At 42.4% G+C, this 25,379-nt stretch overlaps 1 protein-coding gene across 1 annotated transcript in view; it reads left to right on the forward strand.

Moving 5' to 3' along the window:
* The window catches only part of LOC127647829 (synaptotagmin-C-like), a 57,545-nt gene that overhangs the window by 11,248 nt on the left and 20,918 nt on the right, over window positions 1-25,379 (forward strand). Inside the window, exons 2-5 of the mRNA XM_052132311.1 lie at window positions 5,215-5,610; window positions 17,069-17,470; window positions 18,410-18,518; window positions 19,503-19,685. Of these exons, the coding sequence (XP_051988271.1) occupies window positions 5,463-5,610; window positions 17,069-17,470; window positions 18,410-18,518; window positions 19,503-19,685 (842 nt within the window). The 5' untranslated portion in view covers window positions 5,215-5,462. The remainder of the gene's footprint in view (window positions 1-5,214; window positions 5,611-17,068; window positions 17,471-18,409; window positions 18,519-19,502; window positions 19,686-25,379) is intronic.

The raw sequence follows: 25,379 nt of genomic DNA on the forward strand, positions 1-25,379 counted from the left end.
GATTTGCCACTCAATAAGGAGGTATCCCATTGGAGAGAGATCTGATTTCTTGAGGGATTTCACTGGCTAAAAGGGAAAGACACACTCTGATGATAGGAGGTGATCTTTAAATAGATTCAAATAACGATAGATTTTGCAACTTTTTCTGGCTTTGCACCATTATAGCTGATGCAGAGAGGGAATGAAGCAGAGATGGAGAGGTGTGGATAGAAACACTTGGATGAAAGCTGAGACAGAACGAAGGAAAAGGGAAATGAAAGATGGAGCTTTGACCTGGTTTTTGGAAACAGAATGAGCACAACACAAAGGAAGAATACTAAAGAGATCTCATGCTGAACCCTGCACTGACAAATTATATACACACTTCCCCTCTGCAGATGAATTGCGACAACATCTTTATTTCTCCTTGCTGTCTGCACATATCAAAACAGAGATTTTAAGATATTTGTAGATCAGTAGTGGTTGCCACTCTTTTTTTATTCCAGTTAATATTTCTTAAGGTAGGTTTATTTTGTTAATGCTATAGACAAATATAGACAGATGCACAACTTAAAGTGTTGGCTAAAAAAAGCAATTGAACATTTGCACCATTATTGTCCAGGAAAAAGATATCCACACATTTACCTTTCGTGACAACATGCCCTTATTATGGGGTCACAGTAAATGGAGTAAGTTGTTACAATGGAACCTGCCATTAAAAAGCCTATAATAGAATACAATTCACAAAACAATATAAATAAAAAGTTCAAATAAATAATATCTAAATATATCAAGCTATTGTTTTGGCCAACAAATATTATAATTAATAAATTGTATAAAACAAATTAACATTTAAAATGTATGGCAACCTGTCCCAATAAGAATGTGACTTGGCCCACCCTGACTTAAAATAATGTCGCCTTGCCTTAATTTAAGCCAGTGTGGTTTTATTGCCTTCAATTGTTTAACTGTTTGTAAGTCGTTTAGTTTGGAAAATTAATGTAGAAGAGAGAAATATTTTCATTTAAGATGACTTTGAACTATTTGTTTGAAATCAATGTACAAAACCACTGCTAGAGAAAACACACATGAGTGTAATTAGATTTTATCTCAAAACCTTATATTTACTGATATATGTGATTTGCCCTGCTCTCCCATATTTAATGCACTTTGTATCCCACAAACATAAAAAAAAAGGTCAAGAAATTATCACATTTCATTTATAATTTACTAGACACCCAAAAATCTCTATTTGCAGAATCGTTACTGTGGTCTTTATGGAAACATATTACATTAATGTATGAGTATAGAACAGTGTTGGTAGCAATACTCATTAAAGATCTGACCTTTATTCTAATCCATTAACAAAGCTCTTCTTGGAATTACAATTTTGGTGAGAGAACTACGTCAATGGATCTGGTGTTGATAATACAGCAAAAAGTTGTGAATATTAGCTCCCACAAAGTCCCACAAAGGTGCACTCAGTAACTTTTTGTTCATATCATTTTGGAATTACAGTGACATCTAGTGGTGTGGATGCAGCAACATTCAAAATCAATATCTTATAATTACAGATGCCAGAAAACTATGTAGAAGTTCAGGATTCACAATCAACCATTATTAATTAAATCCAAGAGTGAAAGTGTCCAATAACAAAATGGTTACTGGGTTACTGACCAGAAGGTCAGGGGTTCAAGCCCCAACACCACCAAGACACCACTGTTGGGCCCTTGAGCAAGGCCCTTGAACCTATCTGCTCCAGGGGTGCCATATGGCTGACCCTGCACTCTGACCCCAGCTTAGCTGGGATATGTGAAAAATAAATAATTTCACCATGTATATGCAGAAATGTATGTATAATGTGTGACAATTGATCAATTTATTTTATTTTATTATTACTGATATGACTAGAGTCCTCATATCATGTGAGTGGTCATGGTTTTACACATATGTTTCAAAATTACCAATATTCTTTGGTAGTCAAACTTTTTTAATGGGGAAAAAAATTACTGAGTGCACCTTTAACCTTTTCAACATGGAATTTTGAAAAATCACCTAAAAATCTAAACTATCATTATTTTCTTATCCTCATTCCAATCCAAAAGCATATGAATTACCATACAATGAAAGTGAATGATGACCACAGCTGTCCCTGATCCTCATCCACATTTTATGGGAAATAGCAGATCATGGCTAAATATCTCCTTTTGTGTTCCATGAAAGACAGAAAAAAATTGTAACGACATGAGGGTGAGCAGATAACAGAATTTCCATTTTTTGGGGTTTATTACCCCTTTAATCTCTAGTGCATTATTCAACAACACCTCACACAATGCACATGTTTTGTGGTTGACCACATCCTTGAGATGCACTGTACAAGGAGAGCTGTTTGTCTTTGAGAAGAAGCATTTACACTGGCGGCCAAAAGTTTCGACAATAATGTACAGATTTTGCTCTCATGGATAGAAATTGGTGCTTTTATTCACCAAATTGGCATTCACCTGATCACAATGTATAGTCAGGACATTAGTAACATGAAAAATTACTATTAAAATTTGAAAATAAAAAATTCTTAAACTACTTCAAATAGTTCTCATCAAAAAATCCTCCACATTCAGCAATGACAGCTTTGCAGATCCTTGGCATTATAACGGTTAGTTTGTCCAGATACTCAGGTGACAATTCACCCCACACTTCCTGTAGCACTTGCCATAGATGTGACCCTTCTCATGCACCTTACAGTCTAGCTGATCCTACAAAAGCTCAATGGGATTAAGATACATAACACTCTTTTCCAATTATCTGTCCAAGTTTTCTTCTAACCTTTTCTTTTAGTTTTTTGTTTCAAAAGTGGCTATTTCTTTGCAATTCTTCCCATAAGGCCTGCACCCGAGTCTCTTTACGGTTGTACATGAAACTGGTGTTGAGTGGGTAGAACACAATGAAGCTGTCAGCTGAGGACATGTGAGGCATCTATTTCTCAAACAAGAGACTCTGATGTACTTATCCTCTTGTTTATTTGTACATCTGGCCTTCCACATGTCTGTCTGTCCTTGTTAGAGCCAGTTGTTCTTTGTCTTTGAAGACTGTAGTGTACACTTTTGAATGAAATCTTCAGTTTTTTGGCAATTTCAAGCATTGTATGCTTCATGCCTCAAAACAATGATTGACTGAGGAGTTTCTAGAGAAAGCTGTTTCTTTTTTGACATTTTTGACCTAATATTGAGAAAATACTGTGGCAACTCAAGACAATGTTAAGCTTAATTTAATGAACCAAATAGCTTTCAGCTGTGTTTGATATAATGACAAGTGATTTTCTAGTCCCCAATTAGCAATTTAGCATGATTACTCAAGGATAAGGTGTTGGAGTGATGGCTGCGGGAAATGGGGCCTGTCATGATTTGATCCAATATTACTTTTTTCAAATAGTGATGGTGCTGTTTTTTATATCAGTAATGTCCTGATTGTACATTATGACCAGTTGAATGACACTTTGGTGAATTGAAATTTCCTTCCGAAACAGCAAAATCTGTACATTATTCCAAACTTTTGGTCGCCATTGTATGTGGAATGAACATTTCTTCTCTGAATGCTATTTAGCTCTGAGAGCTCATCTTGATAAATTAGCCATAGTTTTAAAGCCGTTTTTTAATGATGTGTGCGTCATTCTCTCTCTCTCTCTCTCTCTCTCTCTCTCTGTCTCTCTCTCACTCTCTCTTTCAGGCAATTTCAAAGATACTGTAGAACATTCCAGAAATACAGCTGTGGACCACAATCAACATTAACATCTGAAAGAATAATGAAGAATGGCTCTGCATTCCACTGTATCCCATTGGAAATACAAAGTCTCAAATTCAGTCCTGCCCTGATGCTGCTTTAAAGACTGAGCTCACACATACTCTCCTCTTAATAATTCTCTTAATAAAAAACACTGATAATTTTAACTGAGAGTTATAGCCTAAGAAATCTATGCTATGCTTTCTGAACATCAGACCTAAATATAGTACGACTGTATATTCATTGAAGGAACATTCCCAACATTTATTTGAATTGAATTCCTCTTCACCTGCTTCACCATGACAAGGACTTAGGGATGTCAATGTCATCCATTATAAAAAAGTATGTGCAAAAGAATGACTGATAAGCAGCCCCAAACGGAATCTGTGCCCAAAGAAACTTTGAGGAAAACTTCCCAGATTTCCACAGATTTAGGGGCCATTGTCAGAGCTGTGGTGCTGTGGGCTGCACAGATGCTCAGGACATATAAGAGCTCTTCACTCACAGGGAACCAGGTTTGATTCCAACCTGGGTCATGTCCCGATCCCACTTCCCCCTCTTTCAACCCTACTTTCCTGTCTACATTCTGCAGTCCTATAAATAAAGGCAAAGGGTCCAAAAAGAAGAATAAAATAAAAAGAATTAGGGGTGGTTCATACTGGACGTGTTTTGCACCCATCTGTGCTGTTTTCAAATATATATATATATATTTTTTATGTAAACATGCACTAGACTTGTATGTTTTGTACCATTGCACCACGGTTTATATTCATTGTTTTGACAGATGCCCATATATCCTAGTGCATTAAAATTTGTATTTTATTTATAGTGTGATTATAGCAGCTATAATCATTATGTATAGTGTCTATAGTAATGCCCCTGGAGGACTGCAATATCAGACTGTTTACAGAGTGATGTATATAGGATTAGGTTAAGGGGTGTTTACAACTAATGCATTTTTGTTTCCGTCCACACTGTTTTTCAATAGTTTTCCTATGTAAACATGAACTACACAGACATCTTTGACCATTAAGCGCCATGCTTTTTAGACACCTGTGTTCCGTTTCTTTCTGTTCGCTGAGCTGAATATAGCTTTTTTAGTGGAATAACGCGCTTTGGTCTGAACGCCCATTAGAATGCTCGGCATTCACAAAGTTCTATTGATTTTTTTCGTATTTTTGCTAATTTGATCATGCTTTCAACTACCAATGACGGAGTTTCAGCTCTGTTAACATATTTTACCATAATAAAATCCATTCCACTTATTTTTAAACCAAAATCAGCTCAGAAAAAGACAAAACAGTTTGCAGATTCCTTTTTTTTCAGAGTCTGCTGATGAGCTACACAGACACCATTCATTAATTCAGTTTTAATTTAATTTATTTTATAAATGTATGCATTATATCCCCCTCCCTCACTCTCTGTCCCTCTTTTTTTCTCTCTCTCGTTTTTCTCCAGGAGTCCAAGCTATTAGTGAGTGATTGTGGACTTACCAATGGGTTTAACAACCATTAAAGCTTTCAATTAATGGTCATAAAGAGACCTTCTTCACTCCTTGCTGGAAATTTGTCTTTCTGGATCCGCATGGTAGATCAGAAACTCGCCTGACTCACCCTTTCCATTGAAGCGCCGTCCAATTGGTGTGGGCGGTGAGGCTGCGCCGTGATTGGTTGAGTGCAGGGTGGGTGTGCGATGCGGATTGGAGGATGTCGGGGGACTGGGAAGACGACCTTTGTAAGAAGGCGTTGGTGCTGGTGGAGGAACTGTGCTTCCGGTCTGGAGGCTTCAGCCAGAGTGCGAGCTGCCAAGAGTTTAGCTACATGATGAGAGGACCTAACAGACAAATGAATACAGGTAAGAGCACAGCCCAGAACATTAAAGACAGCACAGTTTGCTTTCCTATGTTGATGTATTTCCTATTTAACAGAAATTTGGGGTGGAACATATCAAAAGGCTTGTCCATTTTTTTAAATAGCCAATAGTTTTTAGTTTACATCACATCAATGAACATAATTTGCTACTTGCTACTGCTAGTCAGAAGTTCTGGTAGGTGCTATCAGAGAGCCTTTGAATAGACAAAAATGTGTAAGCCATCAATATTTTTGGTCCGTTTTCCCTGAAGAAAAAAACTAAATTTTCAATGCATAAATCTGTAAAAATGGCATTTTGTCAACTTTGCAGAACAATTAAATACGGATGACCTACAAGCTAATAGACTTCAAAATACATCTAAATGTTGATTTCATGGGGCCTGTGAAGCCCACTCAGAGATAGAATTGGTATGTTTTATGTCCAACTTCTAACCAAAACATTGACTTGGTACTGACAAATGCCTGAAATGGCAATTTCCCTCATCAGCCCATTGCACTGAGCCATGGGAGCAGGAAAGCATATCAGAGATGTGCACTGGTAAAAGCTGCTCTTTCACGTAATTGTGGCTGGCCCTTTATTTGTATTCACCTCATGCCCACCGCAGGTGTTATGGCGGGTTGCTGTGTTCAGAGTGAGGCTGTCCTGTTTACAGATTTAGTCATTATTGTTGAAATCCCCAAGTGCCCAGTGATTGAATTGGAAATGAACTTGCATTCTATTTAATATGAAATGGCACAACCACAGGTAATTGAAATGGCTCTAAGCGTCTTGTGAAAAGAAGGGGATGGAATGAAGCAATACAGGCTCTCTTTTCTCAGTGTTCTAAGCACCCTAAAATCACCAGGAAGAGGAGGTTGTCAGCCTACTAAAGTATGGATGTATATTAAGGTTCTGTTTACAACTATTTGAAAATCTAAAAATATTTTTACTTTTCAAACAATTCCTTGAAAAACAAGAATGACTTTAGTGCATGGGACTTTGCCAAAGTGGAAATTTTATGGTGAGGTCAGGTAAATTATTAATGCAAGATGTTTTTCAAAGGTATATGTTCTAGTAAATACAACAATACTGAATTAATTGCTTTATGTTTTTGACCAAGCCCATATGGAATCTGTGCCCTCCACAGATTTAGATTTTAAATGCTATCATTCACAAAGTTGTACACATCCCCTTCTCCTTGTGCATTCATTTATGAAATATTTTGACTAATTTGGTTATGTGTTTATCTACAGGTATACCGTTAGCTCTGTTTAACATATTTGATCATATTTATATCCATTTCAGAGAATTCCACTGATTTTAACCAAAAGTCTGTGCAGAAAATTATAAAATGTGCAGATCCTGTCTGGACTTGGTTTTGACAGTGACTTAATGCTGGTCATTAGTTATTAGGGTGGGGCTGGATTGAATCCAGTTTTGGGTACCATGGAAGTTGTGCTGGAAAGCTTTAACTGCTCAAAGTGCTGAGTAAACCTTTCAACTTAACACTTTAGTTAGATTACATCTTAAAGCTGAAGTGTGTTAAAATACTTTCTCCTGTCTCAGCTTAGTATGCAGAAAAAATTAATCCATTTAAAGGCTGATTTTCCCAAAAAGTAAACACTGTTGCTTTGTGGTGCTTTTAAAATATGAATCTATTTGTTTCAGCGTTCTGACCAGCCTGACACAGCAAAATTGACCAATGGTGTGAGTTTGGGGTTGGACAATGTGTTTGTTTGACCAATGAAAGACTGGGGTAATGTGTGTGCGGGAGAAAGTTGCTGGAGAACAATCAATATATTTGCAATTCCGTTCAGTGATGTTAGTGGTGCAAAAATTACACACTTCAGCTTTAATGCCTCACAGAAACTTTTTGACATGTTTTGTTCAGACAACACAAATAAAAAATTCCCAGTCGAAGAACCCTCAGATGATTCTACATGGTCTTTACTTAAACAGAGTTCCTTATAAAACTCTTGGACATGAAACAATGCATTCCTTAATAGATGATCAAAAGCTGAGAAGCACTAACCCAGATATGGGAAGCTCAGTTGATGGTGTTGTTTTGCTGAATGTATAGTGCAGTAGTGACATGCATAGGTGTGCAGGAAGGGCAGCTTACTATAGGATTAATTAGTGTGAAACTGAGGGAAGCTGCCTTGGGCTTTTAAACTGTTCTGTACTTACAGTATGGCCCATATGTGTGCTACTGCTGAAGGGTACTCATGCTGTCAAGCATACAGTAACAAGGTAAAATAGAATAAAATACAATATTTTGAACCCTGGGTCTGAGTCTAAGCCACGGTTTGTTACCTCTTAGTTGTACAGCAGGGTTGAAAATTTCAATTTGGATTTGCTGCTTTATCCTAAAATATTCATTTCTTTAATATACTCTGGGTGAAACCAAAAAGTGACCCATAATATTTTATTCCACCCCCCACTGCTTGATATTAAGTCACAGTGGGACAGAAAATGTGTGATTGCTAATGTTTGCTGTTCACTTCAACAGATCTTTCAACATGATCTCAGCATTTGTAGATACGCATAGTGTCATTCAAGCACATGTACATTTTCATATACACAAATTGTGCAAATGACTTTACAGTTATTCATTCAAAAATGGATTTCATTTATTACATAATTTGCCATTAAAAAGTTTTTTTTGGAAAATGTGTGTACATCATTTACTAATAAATAAGAGTGATTGTGTCTGATTATTGAACTTGTTTTCCTGTATCATTTCCCACAAAATGGTTCTGGCAATTTTTATTTCCAACCAGCCTTCACGGTTTTTGTAAAGATTTGTACATCTTTTAAGTTGTACAAACATAAAAGCCTTTGCCTCATTTTAGATGCTGCCAATATTTCAGTGTCAATCAATCCAGTTTCAGTTCACACTTAACTGTATGTACAAATACCTACAAATACAAGTGAGATCTTATGGAGATTGTGATGATGTAGAAAAGTCTATGAGACAAGATAAAAGTGAAACTGAAGCTTAGCAACAGTTCAGCTGGTTCAGCTTGTATCAGACTCCCACCCTAGTTATTTTTCCTCCAAACCTTTTTTCTTCACAAACCGTTCAATACATTCACCTTTCTAATCCCAAACCCGCCTTTGTTTAGTTCCCTCTCTCCATCAGTGTCTGTTTGTTTGGCTTCACATCTTTCATTTCTGCAGGTCCTCCTCTCTCATGCCAGCTATCCTTCTCTCTCCATCTCTCCATCACTGCCCACTTTTTTCTGGCCTGTTTTTCTCACAAGGGAGTGCTTATGGACTTTATTAACCCCTCTCTCGTGCTATCTCTTTTTCTCACCTTCGACGTGTGGAGTGAATACGTTATCTTGACCAGTCAGCCAATGTGTCTGCTTCATATGCACAATAATCAGTTTTTTCCTTCCTGGCCCCTCCCTCTTTCCCAATCTCTCTCTCTTCTCTGTTGTATTTTTCTTTTTTCTTTCCATTCTCCCTCCCACCATCCTTTATCACTATCACCTCTCCATTCCTCTTTCTCCCTTTATAATCTTCCTCCTTGCTCTCTCTCCATTTCCCCTTTCTGCCATTCATGTTCCCTTTCGAGAGGTCTCTCCTATTGCGTAAGTAGCTTACGCTATGGGAAAACTCAGTTTCTCGAGAAATATTGAAGTCTTTATGTAAAACGCATTGCAGCTGCACAGCAGACAGCAATGAGCGAGGCAGCTCGGTCATTGGCTGTGCTGCGGCAACTTGCTCGACCAATGACGGGGCGACTCTGAACGCGCAACCAATGAGCGCGCTTCGCGCTCGCGTGCTCAGAGTCGCGAGCTTCTCATCCCTCAAAGCCCTGCCGATCTACCTCAGCTCTCGCCGGTCGTGCATACGCCGCCGCCGGCCAAGCTGCGTCAGCGCTTCATTCCATGGCTGTTCTGCAAGTCTATCAGGCCAAACTTCTCCGCACCATGGACGAGTCTGGACCTGAACCTGAGGCTTTCAAGGACCTGCGCAGCGCCACTGATGTAGCCCTGCGAGCCACAAAGGCCACCGCACAATCCATCGGCCGGGCCATGGCTAACCTGACTGTCCTTGAGCGCCATCTGTGGTTGACGCTAACAGAAATGAAGGACGCGGATAAGGCGCCATTCCTCGACGCGCCTATCGCTCCAAGCAGCCTGTTCGGACCGGCGGTAAGAGAGTTTGCTGAACGCTTCACTGAAGCTCGGAAGGATTCGCAGGCTATGCGTCACTTCCTGCCCAAGCGCTCCAGCTCGTCAAACCTGAAACGGACGCTCGACGCCGCTCGCGTTCCGCTAACCGAAAGCAGCCGCCTGAGCGACGGGGACCTCGGCCAAGATCGTGCTGAACCCGGAGCCTCGTAAGTCTTCCTAGCCATAGCAAGAAAAAGAGAGAGTGCGTGTCTCGCAAAAGCCGGACCACTCTCTCCAAAACGTGTAAAACATTACCCAGTCCCCTTACAGGCGGCTGGAAATGTCTGTACAGCAGTCAATGGGCCAGTCACAGAACTCGCTCACCTGCAGTCAAACGCCGTTTTAATGGCAACACACAGAAATCACAAAAAGAGTCATTTTCTGCCTGTGTCACTAAGGGGTCACGTGTCCACACTAAAGTGCGCATTCCCACATATCAATACTGTCCAAACAGTGCCGAATACTTCCCCAGCTCAAGCTGGACACCCCATAAATGTAGATCGTGTGCCTATTGTCATGTATGCACCACTACACACAAGCACTGTTCCCACAGTTATAAACACTTCCCCAGTAAAAGCGGGAAATACTATAAAGGTAGCGCGCGTGCCTGCTGTCATGCATGCAACCCTACACACAAACACTGTATGCATGGCCAAAACCCCCGCCATGAGCGGAGGCTTTATGAAAGTGGAGCGCGTGCCTACTACAGTATATGCACCCCCACCCATAAGCGCTGCCCATACAGTTTCAAACAGTTCTCTGGCTCATGGCGCGAGCATCACAGATGCGACGCGCGAGCCAAGAAACTCCCCGCTAAGAGCGGGAAGCTTTATGAAAGTGGCACGCGTGCCTATTACAATGTATGCACCCCCACCCGTAAACATTGTTTATACAGTTTCAAACATTTCTCCAGCTCATGCTGCGAGCATTACGGAGATAGTGCGCGTGCCTGTAATCTCACACGCACCCCTGCACTCGGCACTCAACAAAGCTGCTCAGCGCGCGCCCGCGCCTCTGAGAGCTGTAAGCTCAGTGTTAGCACAAGGCGATTCGCCGGCGGGGCCCATACGTCACTGCAACACGCCCCCAGCCAGCATTCAGCCCATATCTGTGCGAGCAAAAGCCTGGGAAAAAATCCCAGACATGCCGAAATGTGTTTTGAACATACTAAAACATGGTTACTCGCTTCAATTCGCTCGCAGACCACCCCGCTTTTCAGCGGTGGTTGAGACGAAAGTGAGGAAAGATGTTTCACATGTCCTACGCACCGAGGTGCTCAAACTGATAGAGAAGGGCGCACCATCTAGGATGGGGCCTCCGCCCCATCCTAGATCTCAGACATCTGAACAAAGCTTTAATGATTTGCTCGTTCAGAATGTTAACGACCAAACATATCCTCGCGCAAGTTCGCCCCGGGGATTGGTTTCTATCAGTGGATTTGAAAGACGCTTACTTTCACATTCCGATAGCGCTCATCACAGGCCATTTCTGAGATTCGCTTTCGAGGGACAGTCATACCAGTACACAGTACTACCATTCGGCCTATCATTGGCCCCCCGTACATTCACGAAATGTATGGACGCAGCACTTTCCCCCCTGAGACAGCGGGGAGTGTGAATACTGAATTACCTCGACGATTGGCTAATCCTAGCACAATCAGAGAGTCAGTTGACGACGCACAGATCTTGGATGATGAGCCATCTAGAATGTCTGGGTCTGAGAATCAATTTTGCAAAGAGCGTGCTATCCCCCAGCCAGAATATCTCTTTTCTGGGAATAGTGCTAGACTCAGTGCAGATGACGGCGCGCCTCTCATCAGCGCGCGCGCCCCGTCAAACGATTTCAAAGGATGCTCGGTCTCATGGCCTCGGCATCAGCTGTACTCCAGCTAGGATTGTTGCACATGCGTCCTCTCCAACGCTGGCTCAAGAGCCGTGTCCCCACTCACGCGTGGCGCTCGGGCCACTTTTTAATCAGAGCGAATCACGGCTGTATAAAAGCCCTGACGCCCTGGAAAGCCGTGGACTGGTATCAAACCGGCGTGAGTCTGGGCATGAACACACGGAGAAAAATGATCACGACAGATGCCTCCAAAATAGGATGGGGGGCCCTCTACGAGGGCAGGCCTGTCTCCGGCTTTTGGTCAAACCCGGAATAGCGCCTACATATAAACTGTCTGGAAATGAAAGCGGTCGCCTTGGCTCTCAGAGCCCTGCTTCCGTACCTGAAAAACGAACACGTCCTAGTCCGAATGGACAACATGATGTTAGTATCGTATATAAATCGCCAGGGTGGACTCAGGTCGAGCTCCCTGCACTCTATGGCCAGGAAGCTCATCTTATGGTCACAGCACAACCTGCGCTCGCTGAGAGCAGCGCATGTGCCAGGCGTCCTGAACCAGGGAGCGGACATGCTGTCCAGAGACAAAGTTCTCCCAGGAGAATGGTCTCTCCACCCCCTGATGGTTCAGTGGTTATGGCAAACCTTTGGCGAGGCAGAGGTCGACCTCTTCGCCTCCAGGGAAAATGCGCACTGCCCTCTTTTCTTCTCAAAGAGCACGGACGCGCTCGCCCAAGTCTGGCCGAGCTGCCCCTTGTATGCTTTTCCCCCGATCGCGATGCTACCTCAGGTCATCAGTCGGATCAGGGAGGTGAAATGTGCAGTGCTCCTGGTAGCCCCACTCTGGAAGAACCAGACGTGGTTTCCAGAACTGATGCAGACGGAACAATTATTCGGATGCTTTGGCGGCCGCACTAAAGGTCTCGCAGTTTCAAAGCAAAGAATATCGCGCTGGATAGTGGATGCTATAGCGCTGGCTTATGAAGCCAAGGGCCTTCAATGCCCCTTAGGCGTCAGAGCTCACTCTACGAGGAGCATGGCCTCCTCGTGGGCGTGGTCGAGTGGGATACCCATTGAAGATATTTGTGCGGCGGCAGGTTGGGCCTCGCCTTCGACATTTATTAGGTTTTATTACCTACAGGTCCCCTCATTGCATTCCAACATTCTATCAGCCTGACTGTAGTATGGACTGGAGTATGTATATGCTGAGCATTATCTCCTCCCTTATAAGGTCCGTCTCTGACTGACTTAGAGGGTCTTTTACGCATATCAGTAAATAGAAAAATCAGTACATAAGATATGTGCTTGTGTTTTTACAATGAGCACCCCACCATGGGCCACCTTGGGGCAAAGGCGCTCTGTATTATCCCATTATATAGCTCTCCGTTGGCCGGCTCGTTGAATAATCACTTTGCTTTAAGGCTCAGGCATCTGCTTCTGGCTTTATAGAGCGAAGTCAGCACGCACGGTGTTTTGCATGGTGTTCCCATAGCGTAAGCTACTTACGCAATAGGAGAGACCTCTCGAAAGGGAACGACTCGGTTACTAACGTAACCTCGGTTCCCTGAGAGGAGGGAACGAGTATTGCGTAAGCTGCCGTGCTTGTGCTTGGTCAGTTCGCTTCAGTCGATTGAACCTAAAGAACTCTCATGACGGGGCGCCTAATATATAGCCTTAGCCACGCCCATCTTGGTGGGCTCTGAGCCGTGGCCGAGCGCGCCATTGGTCGCGACGTTCAGAGTCGCCCGTCATTGGTTCGAAGCAAGTTGCCGCAGCACAGCCAATGACCGAGCTGCCTCGCTCATTGCTGTCTGCTGTGCAGCTGCAATGCGTTTTACATAAAGACTTCAATATTTCTCGAGAAACGGAGTTTTCCCATAGCGTAAGCTACTTACGCAATACTCGTTCCCTCCTCTCAGGGAACCGAGGTTATGTTAGTAACCGAGTCGATCTCCTTCTCTGTCCTACTCTCTTCCATTTTCTCCTTGTATTTATCTCTATTCTCACTCTTGTCTATCAGGGAATGGTCATGATGGTTGACTAGTTTTTTGATCATTTTAACAAAGCTGTTTTAATTACCGTGCTGACAGCAACTTGGAGGCTTGTAGCATGAATGTTGCGTTTTTACGATGTCAAGTTAAAAGTAGTTAAACTTTTAAAAACATTGTGTGTTCTGTTCCATTCTGTTGTGCTCTTGAATGCAAGAACGTGTCTCATGTAAACGCCCCCTAAGAAATGTGTCCGATCAGGGTCTGGTGAACCCAAAACCAGCCTAACTACACAGGGTTTCCATAAGATTGATTGATCGACTAGTTGTTAATGCAACCCACTAACTAGCTGATTTTGAAAATATAGTTTTGAACATCTCACTCTTTCGATCTGCATCTTGTTCTTCAAAACTGAGAGCTCAGTCCACTCTCCCCTCCCTCTGTCTCGCTCTCTGATCATATCTTTTGAACAAGTAGTGTTTAATGACATATAGACACTGATTAATTATTCACCAAAGACAGACAAAAAGAACAGAGATAGAAGGAAGGAAAACAGTAAGAGAGAGGACAAGAAGGGTGGAAGGAAAGAGACAGAGAGAGAGAGAGAGAGAGAGAAAGAGAAAGAAGAAGGATCACAAAGGAGAGGCAAAAGAGACAAAAGATGAAGGTTGGGCAAGATGGGGACTGTGCACAGCAAGGAGGTCTATAATACCCTACTCAATGGCAGCTGCTTGGATGGCACATACAGCTTTGAAAATACATAATCTGCATGCTGCCATCTTGGCCCATGGGCCTTCACATGTTTTGAGCCAATATCCTGAGCTGGAAATGTCATGTGACTAATTAAGTCAGAGAAAAAGAACATCTTGACAGTGTTGATTGGCTGATGGCACCACAAGAAAGCACAGAGTCCCAAGCCCTCTACTAGAGACTATCTTATGTGTGCATGAGCTATGACATCAAATACAGCATACAGGAAAAGTCAATTTCATGCTTAAGAGCCCTCCAACAAAAATTGGGCACTGGTTAAACATCTACTATGGTATTATGTAATATTTGTAATTTGTGTGTTGCTTGCAAAAAATAAAAAATAGTTAGTCAGAACACATAGCTACTTTTGACGATCGGTCGATGGAAAAACACCCGCGACACCCGCTTTTTGGTGTCGTTACGGCATTTACCCCAACAGGGGTTGGCTGTCAAAACTAGCCAGCCAAACGCTGAGTCATTCATGCATGGAGCAAAAGACAATGGTAGGGAGAAGGAGCAATTATTGAAGAAGATTGAAGAATGGACTGTGAAAGATAGCATCACAAAAGGAAAGAGCTGAGGTAGACATATGATATGGTCTCATATTGTCTTGCATAATAGAAATTATAGAGCAGCTTGGTAGAACCACCCAGGGGATTTTAGAGCTGCTGGTAGGTGTTGGTTCTGAGGAAGTGATGTGAGAGAGGGGTAAGCCAAGGAACTATGTGGGAGTGAGATCTGAATAGAGCTCTTAAGAGCAGACAAACAGTCAAGCTGACAGACAGGCCCTCTGTTTTTCTTGATTGGCACGCACTTATTTGTTTCTGCTTGGTGCAGGGGAGCTGTTCTCCCAACTGTGGCAATGAAACTGAGTTGCTAAAGACAACTTTTTTCATCAAATGACTTAGTCACGCACGCCCTTAGAAATTGTTATTAAAGGCTCCCTGATTGAAAGCTCATACTTGGAGAGAGACAGAGTCATAAGGCTTAATCACAGTTTAGAGGACGCCTTTGTGGTCCTCTAAAGTGGCGTTGCCACTTCCTCTGCGAATAAATAAATCCATCTTTTTCTTGGCTTTCTATTCAGATAAGGGCTTGTGAATGTTGGGAGAGCAAGTGGTAATTTACAGTCACAATGTGCCATATATTTTCCTTTTTGTCCCTCTGATCCTCTCTCTCTCTCTCTCTCTCTCTCTCTCTCTCTCTCTCTCTCTCTCTCTCTTTCTGCTCCTCACTCGGTTTGTCCCAGACTGCAAAAAGAAATTTTCTTAAATTCATATTTTTTGCCTTGTTTTTTAGGAAAAGAAATGTCTAAAACATTCTTAAAATTACATTAATTTATTTTAGAAGCAAAATTATGTAAGATATTGTTTTCAGAAAATATGTTTGGTGGTTGTAGGGGTATATTCACTTGTGAAGGTTGACAATAATCTGCTCTCATGACATTGGTTGATGAAAAAATATATTAATAAAAAAAAAGGGTGAAGATAGAATGCTACAAAAATATCTAATCTTTCTTGTTTTAAACATAAATCTGACCACATTTAGAGATATTAATGCTGAAAACAACAAAACAATTTGCTTGTGAGTTAAGAAAAATAAACTCAATTAAAAAAATATATTCACAACAAAAAAAAAAAAAAAACACGTGAACACGTCCTTGCGCTAAAAGCAAGCTAGACACAGTGCAGGTGTATCAAGATGTATTTTTTTAATTTGACTAAATCTAAGGCCATGCACGCACTAATCTTTTGCCACAGAAAAAAAGCATTCATTTTGTTTACTCTACACCTCTCATTCACACTAGAACAATGTTTTCCTCCACCGAAAACAGACGATCAAAAACGCTTTCCATTACAGCACACAGTACTTTGGAAAACGATGATTCCAGTGATGTGGCCAGTGATTCCCAACCGGGGGTAAGCAAACGGGTTCCGGGGGTTTGCTAAAAGAATTGTATTTTGCTATGATGAACTTATAAAACAAAATGAATGGCTTAAAATATTAAATAACAGGGATTAGGGCTGGGTAAAAATAGAGATTTTCTAATTAGTCGCAACCTTCATTTGAACATTCTCGATATCCATTCAAAAAATACCAAGATCATCCACACTATCCATTTGTCATCATAACGTTTCTTTTAATATCCTGTCAATTGTTACATTTATTTGTAATAAAAGAATCAGTAAGACTCAGTGAGAATCAGTGAGAGTTCAGTGAGAGTTAATATTTGAACAACCAAAACAAAAGGCGGAACCGCTACTGATATATATCAGAGGGAATTGCCAGTTATCTTAAAGAGACTCTGTTAGCCTTTGCTCTACATATCAGAGTGAATAGTACAAATTGTGCATGCTATAATTAAGAGCATTAGTCTGTTCTAACAGCGTATTTCACAACTCATTTGCTTGTTTTTGCCATAAATTATATAAATATAAAAATGAAATTTCTATATTTAGTTATATGTTAATAATATTTAACCTTTGGTACATATCATTGGTTTTGTGTTGCTGAAGGGGTACTTGAGCCTTACTGAGCCTAACCCTGCTGTGGGGTTCTTATTGCAACAAAGGTTGGGAAACACTGCTTTAGGCAACTGAAAATTCCCAGGTTATGCAACCATGCTTGTTACCTCCCAAGGTTGTAGAAAATCAAACAAATTTATTTCTAATTTTCGCTCTCTTTCTGTCTCTGTCTCAGAGATCTCCGTGAGTCTGCTCTCCGTCATTGTAACGTTCTGTGGCATCGTGCTGCTCTCCGTCTCGCTCTTCGTGTCCTGGAAGCTTTGCTGGTTGCCATGGAGAGATAAGGAAGGAGGAGGTCTGAGCTTGACGTCAGGGCTTCTGCCTGGTGGTGTGGGTTTGAGTGGGGTTGGGGGTGGAGGACCGTCGCTCCTCCCTCCTCTCCTGCAGAGGAAGGACACTCCCTCCTCTTCCTCGCTATATCCTTCACTTTCCCAGCATGGACAGCACCACCCCCATTTCTCCGACCTGATGGGAGTGGAGGGCGGAGGGGGCTTGGTAGTAGGGGGTGTGGTTAGGGGTCCGCAGGAGATGCAGGAGCACTCCTACCTAGACATGGATTCTTATCCCAACAATGCTGGTGAGCACTACTTTACCACCAATAATTTAATCTAACTCTTCACTCCAGTGGTTCTCAAACTTTTCAGAAAAGATACAAAGGTCTGGTTAAATTGAGTAATCAAGGATCACTTTGCATTGCAATAGAATATTAAAGCTTCTACTCTTCTCAATGATTGCATGCAGATTCATTTTGTAAATTGATGAGGAAGAGAAAATAAAATACAAAATTATATTTAAATTAAATAACATTTTTTATATTTAAAATGTACTATTTACAGGGGCCCCCAAAAGTATTTGTTCATGTTTTTGACACATAATTCACAACATCAAGCCAAGTGGCATCTGCAAATAAATGATTCTAGATATTTTCTAAGAACTAAATTCATGGCAGATTTTTTATTACTTTTAACCAGCTGGTGTCAAGTTTTTTATTGTTTTATTTAGTTGTTACCCCCTTATGTTCATACCAATGTCCTAGCACAGTAACTGCTGGTGTAGTTTGTCACGTTAACTATCAACATGTTCCACTAACATTTAACAACCAAAAAAATGTGTCTTAATTTTATCATTTGAAGCTTAAACTTCTTATTGTGAAATTGTGCTTGAAAAATATTATTCGTGCTGTATTTCTTTAAAACATAAATGGCACTCGCATCTAATGCAAAAATATTGCAATATTTTTTTTGTCTGTCCTGTGACTGAAATACTTTTGTGGGCCATTGTATGTAAATTAATATTATGCAATGGAAATATTTAGTGTTCAAATTAAAAGTTGGTTGGTGTACCACCTAAGAGTGCACCATGTAAAAAAACACTGCTTTAGTCATTGGAAGACTTGCAGACAGTGATATATCTACAGCATGATCTCTTTTCACTATACTCCATCCTCATTTCTGTACTTTACTATACTCCTTTGATATTCTCTATGGCTTATGCTTTCTCTCTACTTCTCTTTCAGCGAATATTAAGTTGAGCCAGACATCTCCTGAGTTGCCCCCGGCAACAGAAGGAGGCTCAGCTGCAAAAGACCTGCCCAATGCCCACTCCCAGCAGCAGGTCACCACCAGGTCAGTGACCTTATCTTTTTGTACCTGTGGTGGTGGTGGTGGTGGTGTGTGTGTGTGTGTGTGTGTTAAAAGATGGTGGAGTGACTGTGTGGTTTAGGTGTTTTAGAATGTTTTGGCATAATATAATTTATTGTCTAGGGTTGGTTGAATTTGCTTCCATGACATTCATGTAATTTTGCCATAGAACAGCACCATGAACTTGTTACAAACCCTCCAAGAGCAACCTTGTGTTAAGTGTCTTGCTCTAGTACACAATTGTAAAGGCTGATTAATTGTGGGAATTGAACCAGCAACCTTCAGTTCATATTTACCCCAAAAAATAAAGATACAAGAAATTATATTTTTATTAAAGACAATTAAGGCTGTTTTAGAACCAATATGATTTATATATATATATATATATATATAGAGAGAGAGAGAGAGAGAGAGAGAGAGAGAGAGAGAGAGAGAGAGAGAGTTTGCATTATGACAATTAAACACACCTTACCCCCAAATTCACATTACTGTAATGTGTCTGGACATTTACTTTTTGAGTTTTCACTATTGTAATACACTTTGAGTAATTGTTTATTTAAATAACCATAAATCAAAGGCAGTTCAACAAATACTACCTTGCCATGTTGTGTACTGGGCAATTGAAATATTATCTTTTTTGCATTACATTAATGAGAATGAGATTTTATGCAAAATAGTTATGAGAATTGGGGTGAAGTGTGCTTAATTGTCATGCAAATAATGTCATAATGCAAATTGCAATATAACTAATATAGGCTTTATATTCTTTAAGCAAAATACAATTTCTTATGTCTTTCCTTTCATTTTGGAGTGAAATATGACCTGAAAATGTCCTTTACTGATTACATGAGATTTTCTCCATACCAGCTCTGAGCTTCAACCACTACACCACACCACCCACTGTGATGGGTGTTTGTGTATGCATGTGCATGTGTGCGTGTGTGTGTTCACCCTCTGGTCCTTCTCTAGGCCCAAGCCCATTACTCACCAGCTCTCCAGCCCTGATTTCCACGGTGAGGAGAAGAGTGAGCAGCTGACCAGCATCGGGCAGATCAAACCAGAGCTCTATCGGTTGCGCCAGGGAGACCAGGGAGATGGCAAACAGGGCGATACCTGTGGCAAAATCAGCTTCCTCCTGCGCTACGCCTTTAAGTGAGTCTGCTCAAACCTCGCCATTAACCTCCTCAACCCATGGGAAAAAAACCCTCTCATATGGAATTGTCACACAGTGTGGATCCATGCCTCTCAATACATCAGTGGGTTAAAAATAGATCTCATCGGCAGGGCACACAATTGAAAAGGCAAGCCGGAGAAAGAGGCAGGAGAGTTGCAGTCAGCATACTGAGTTATAGTCAAGCCTGCCATGGGCAGCCCATACACGTCAGGCCAGGTCCTTTATTTTGCTGTCACGCAAAGGGACATTAGAATGGTGGAAAGTGCTGATGTTTGAGAATTGAAGGAGGGAGAAGCTGTTTCACTCATGAATTAGATATGACCAGCCACTTAAAACAGCAGATCTTGTTAACACATAATAACACGGCACTGTGTTACACCCAGAATTACTGAGGAGGCAAAGAGGGAGAAAGAAATCTGAAAGATAGGTGATTGGAGATTGATACCTCATGCTTTACACATAGGTAGTAGTTCAAATAAATGATTTGACAGATCTGTTGCTGTTCATTACATTATCAGTCTTTTTTATGCTCTGCTGTGAATTCTAAGGTATGGCACGATTATGCTTGTATATGAGATGGGGAGATTTTTTTAAAGGAATACATTCATAATTGTCTAACTCTCCTGTTCCACCACTTTTTTTTCTCCTTTAACTTTCTTTCCTCCAGGGACAACTGAAGAAGATGTTAGTTTGAATGTTAGCATCAGTACCATTCTTTATTTTATTTAAATTTTTTTCTCCATACAATGAAAGTAAAGTAATCAATTAATATGTTTTTTGGTACAAAGGTGAGTAAATTATTAAGTAATTGGTACTTTTGGGTGTACTTTAACTTAAAAAGAAATTTAACAGGAAATGGAATGTAGTATGTGTGTGTGAGGGCTGAGCAGCCAACATTATTTCTCAACCCCCAGTGAGTGTTTAATTGACATCATCACACCTCATGCTGAGCTGTTGCTTTTGTTATACATCGATGTGAATATGTCACAGCTACAAGCATTTTGGGAATAGCGGGCAGGTTGACACTGTCAGTCAGAGCCATATCCAGCGGGACGCAGCTTTCTATCTGCACAGTGGTTGGCCAATAACACATGCAGTGCCTGGGGAATAGCAGCCATTTCTACACTTTTGTCTATGAGGGTTTGAGTTGGATTTTCTTTTTTATATATATATATATATATATATATATCAGCAAAAAAAGAAACGTCCTTTTTCAGGACACTGTATATTAAAGATAATTTTTTAAAAATCCAAATAACTTTATTGTTAATAACTTTATTAAAAATCCAAATAGCAGATCTTTATTGTAAAGGGTTTAAACAATGTTTTCCATACTTGTTTAATGAACCATAAACAATTAATGAACATGCACGTGTGGAACAGTCGTTAAGACACTAACAGCTTACAGACGGTAGGAAATTAAGGTCACAGTTATAAACACTTTGGACACTAAAGAGATCTTTCTACTGACTCTGGAAAACACCAAAAGAAAGATGCCCAGCGTCCCTGCTCATCTGTATGAATGTGCCTTAGGCATGATGCATGGAGGCATGAGGACTGCAGTTTTTCTATATAAATTGCAAGGTCCGTACGGTGAGATGCCTAAGACAGTGTTACAGGGAGACAGGAAGGACAGCTGATTGTTCTTGCAGTGGCAGACCACATGTAACAACACCTGAATTATCACACCTGGAGGACAGGTACAGGATGGTAACAACAACTTCCTGAGGAACACTCAATCCCAGGAACACTCAATCCCTCCATCAGTGCTCAGACTGTCCGCAATAGGCTGAGAGAGGCTGGAATAAGGGCTTGTAGGCCTGTTGTAAGGCAGGTCCTTACCAGACATCACCGGCAACAATGTCACCTATGGGCACAAACCCACCTTCGCTGGACCAGACAGGACTGGCAAAAAGTGCTCTTCACTGACGAGTCAGGGGTTTGTTTCACCAGGGGTGATGGTTCGACTCAAGTTTATCATCGATGGAATGAGCATTACACCAAGGCCTGTACTCTGGAGCGGGATCGATTTGGAGGTGGAGGGTCCGTCATGGTCTGGGGCGGTGTGTCACAGCATCATTAGACTGAGCTTGTTGTCATTGCAGTCAATCTCAATGCTGTGCATTACAGGGAAGATATCCTCCCCCCCTCATGTGGTATCCTTCCAGCAGGCATGACAATGCCACCAGCCATACTGCTCATTCTGTGAGTGATTTCATGCAAGACAGGAATGTCTGTGTTCTGCAATGGCCAGCAAAGAGATCTGGTCTCAATCCCATTGAGCACGTCTGGTTGGATCGGAGGGTGAGGGCTAGGGCCATTCCCTCCAGAAATATCTGGGAACTTGCAAGTGCCTTGGTGGAAGAGTGGGGTAACATCTCACAGCAAGAACTGGCAAATCTGGTGCAGTCCATGAGGAGGAAATGCACTGCAGTACTTAATGCAGCTGGTGGCCACATCAGATACTGACTGTTACTTTTGATTTTGACCCCCCCTTTGTTCAGGGACACATTATTCCATTTCTGTTTGCCACATGTCTGTGAAACTTTTATGTCTTAGTTGTTGAATCTTTTTATGTTCATACAAATATTTACACATGTTAAGTTTGCTGAAATTAAAAGCAGTTGAAAGTGAGAGGATGATTTTTTTTTGCTGAATTTATATATATATATATATATATATATATATATATATATATATATATATATATATATATATATTATTATTATTATTATTATTATTATTTTATTTTTATTTATTTTTATTTTTTTTATCAAGCTGTTTGTCATATTCCAGCTGAGTGGCAATCATTGTGTTTTCCAGACGAACGCTCTCAGGTGGCAGGAATTTAAAGTAACCACAAAGTTAAACATGGTTACTATATTACAACCATATATTACTGTACTAACACCAGTGTTGGGTAAAATTACTTTTAAAAGTAACTTGTTAGAATATTGCGTTACTCCTTAAAAAAAGTTAATTTAAAAAAGTTAGAACACTTAATTAATTAAAAAGTTTTATGGAAAGTAAAGCGTTACATTACTTTTGTGTTATTTTTGCATTACTTTTGTCTCACAGCCACTTTCTCTTCTGCTATTCTATGCATTCCATACAAATAAGCCATGCATTGCATACAAGAGACATTACAGGTCATGCTTGCTGCTGTACAACACTCATGTCATAACAACATAGTGAACAAACAGTTCCCCGCCTGTCGCTCACTTCGACGTGTCAAAGAAGCGACAGTAGGAGTCTCTCTTGAGCGCCGAATATGCCTCTGATCTATGAAAAAAAGGACAGTATTTCGATACCCCACCCCCGGACATACAGGTATAAAAGCGGGGAAATACGTCGAGTTCATTCAGAAATGTTCCTGCTGTTGGATCTACTGCGCACTTCAGTGGCTTTCTCCTTCTCTGCAGTGCAGTTTGCCCCTGGGCGCTTCGACAGCGCAGTTAAAAGAGTTATTTTCTCTAAAAGTGTCAGTTTCTCTAAAAGAGCAAATATACAGCTGGCATTGAACATCCTTTTCAGGATGTCTTTTTAAAGACGTCTTTCCGCCTCTGTGTAGTTTCTGGATGCAGTTGATTTCTCCCCACCTGTGACGGTCATAAAAGCTGCCTTGTGTGCCTGGGCTGTGATTACACGCAGGTAGCGTTTTATGAATGGTTTATGTTCTCAGTGCGAGAACATAGCCATGGCAGCATTGCGGTCGCGGCTTTCTTTTTTCATGAGAGAAAGCCACTTCAGCCGCCCCCCACGCCTCGCCTCCTTCCAACGGGATTGGGGCAGGCGCCGAGGGTGATGAAGGCGATTTGGGGATAATGACGGGCTCCGTTCACCAGGTAAATCCCCTCGAACCACCCGCCTCCCCGGCACGCTTGCTTGCTTCTGTCCAAGCTCGGGATGAGTGATTTCTCTCCAATGGTTCATGTTCTCAGTGCGAGAACATAGCCGTGGCAGCATTGCGGTCGCTGCTTTCTTTTGTCATGAGAGAAAGCCACTTCAGCCACCCCCCGCACCTCGCCTCCTTCCTACGGGATTGGAGCAATCGCCGAAGGCGATTTGGGGATAATGACGGGCTCCGTTCGCCGGGTAAATCCCCTCGAACCACCCGCCTCCCCGCCAAGCTTGCTTGCTGCTGAGGTCGGGATGAGTGTGGCCTGCTTCACGGCCGTCCGGCCAGTCCCTTGAGCTCCCAGAATTGGATGAGGACATCGCCGCTGCATTGGAGAGCGCTACAGCGGCGTCTGATGCTGATGACTCGTCTTGGCCGCCACCTTCGGGACTGCTCGCCCAGTCTGAGCCTGTCCACTATGCTTTCCTGGGTACCGCGAGCGCGACGTTGGACCGGAAAACCCCATCCCCCCACACGGCTACTTGATTGATTCCGTGGGCATGTGCGCTGCTCACAACCCCCCCCCCCCCGGTTCCTTTCTTCCCGGATGTGCATGACGAGTTGAGTAATCCGCCGGCTTCCGCGCTCCTCCGCTCTCACTACCCTCGATGGTGGAGCGGTCCCAGACTGCTTCCACCCTGAATGCCATTGCCCCTCCTACAACCAACACCAGGCCAAGGCACTTCAAAACTTGCACTTGGGTAGTCCTGTTCTTGATGTGCTGCATGAACTGTACTCAATGAGCTCAGAAGCACTGGCACTTGACCACCCTTGTGGTCCAGAAACGTAATCTATGGACTGGACCTGGTTGAAATACGGGAGGTAGACAAAGCACGCTTTCTCGAACGCCCCTGTCTCCCAGCTCCGTCCATTCGGTGGCACCATTGATGACTCCGCCCAGCAGTCCTCAGCGGTGAAGAAGCAGACGGCAGCCATTTCACACATCCTGCCCCGCCGCAAACCTGCCACCAGGGGCCATGCCCCGTCTGCTCGCCGAGGGCATCCTCCGGTGCTGCGCCGCCTCAACCAAGAGTGGGCCAAGCTCTCAGCCCCAGCGTCGAGCACCCTGCCCCCGTCTCACGGACCCCTTCGAGGACCCGGAAGGCTCCCAAGCGCTCCTGAGATGGACAACCCAGAGATCGAGACGTTTGCTCCGGAGTTGGTAAACAGACCACTCCGTCCCCCGGTGGAATAATAGAGCAATTTCCTCTTTCTGGGTCACCTGGCCTGCAAATGCAATTCTCACGGCACTCTGCCGCCACACCTCAACAGTCCCGGCACGCTGGACGTGGACCCCCTGCCCTCAGCCTCACGACTGTTCCCCAGCCAGCCGGTTCTGACGAGTCCAGAGGATGCCGCTACAGGACCTCCTCCTCAGTCACTAACCCACCCCCTGCTGGGTGTGCGGAGCAAAGTAAGTGCTTCAAGTCTTTTCTCAGCACCAGAGCCTCGGGACGCGTCCGTGCCTCCCGATGCCATACTACCTGCTCCGCCCGCTGAAATAATCGTCCCTTTGGTGCCCCTAGCACGGAGCTTGGATGTGTGGCTTTCACTTCCCAACCCTTCACGCTGGCTGGCCCGGACCATTCGACTCAGTTGCACAATTCAGTTTGCCAGGCCCCCACCCCCCTTCGCGGGCGTCCGCTTTACCGCACGACGAGCATGCCAAATCCCTGCGCACGGAAATTGCTACTCTCTTACTCAAAGACGCGATAGAGCCTGTCCCTCCAACCGAGATGAAGAAGTGTTTCTACAGCCCTTATTTCATCGTACC

This window comes from Xyrauchen texanus, chromosome 8 (genome assembly GCF_025860055.1).
Source record: "Xyrauchen texanus isolate HMW12.3.18 chromosome 8, RBS_HiC_50CHRs, whole genome shotgun sequence".
Classification (NCBI taxonomy): Eukaryota; Metazoa; Chordata; class Actinopteri; order Cypriniformes; family Catostomidae; genus Xyrauchen; species Xyrauchen texanus.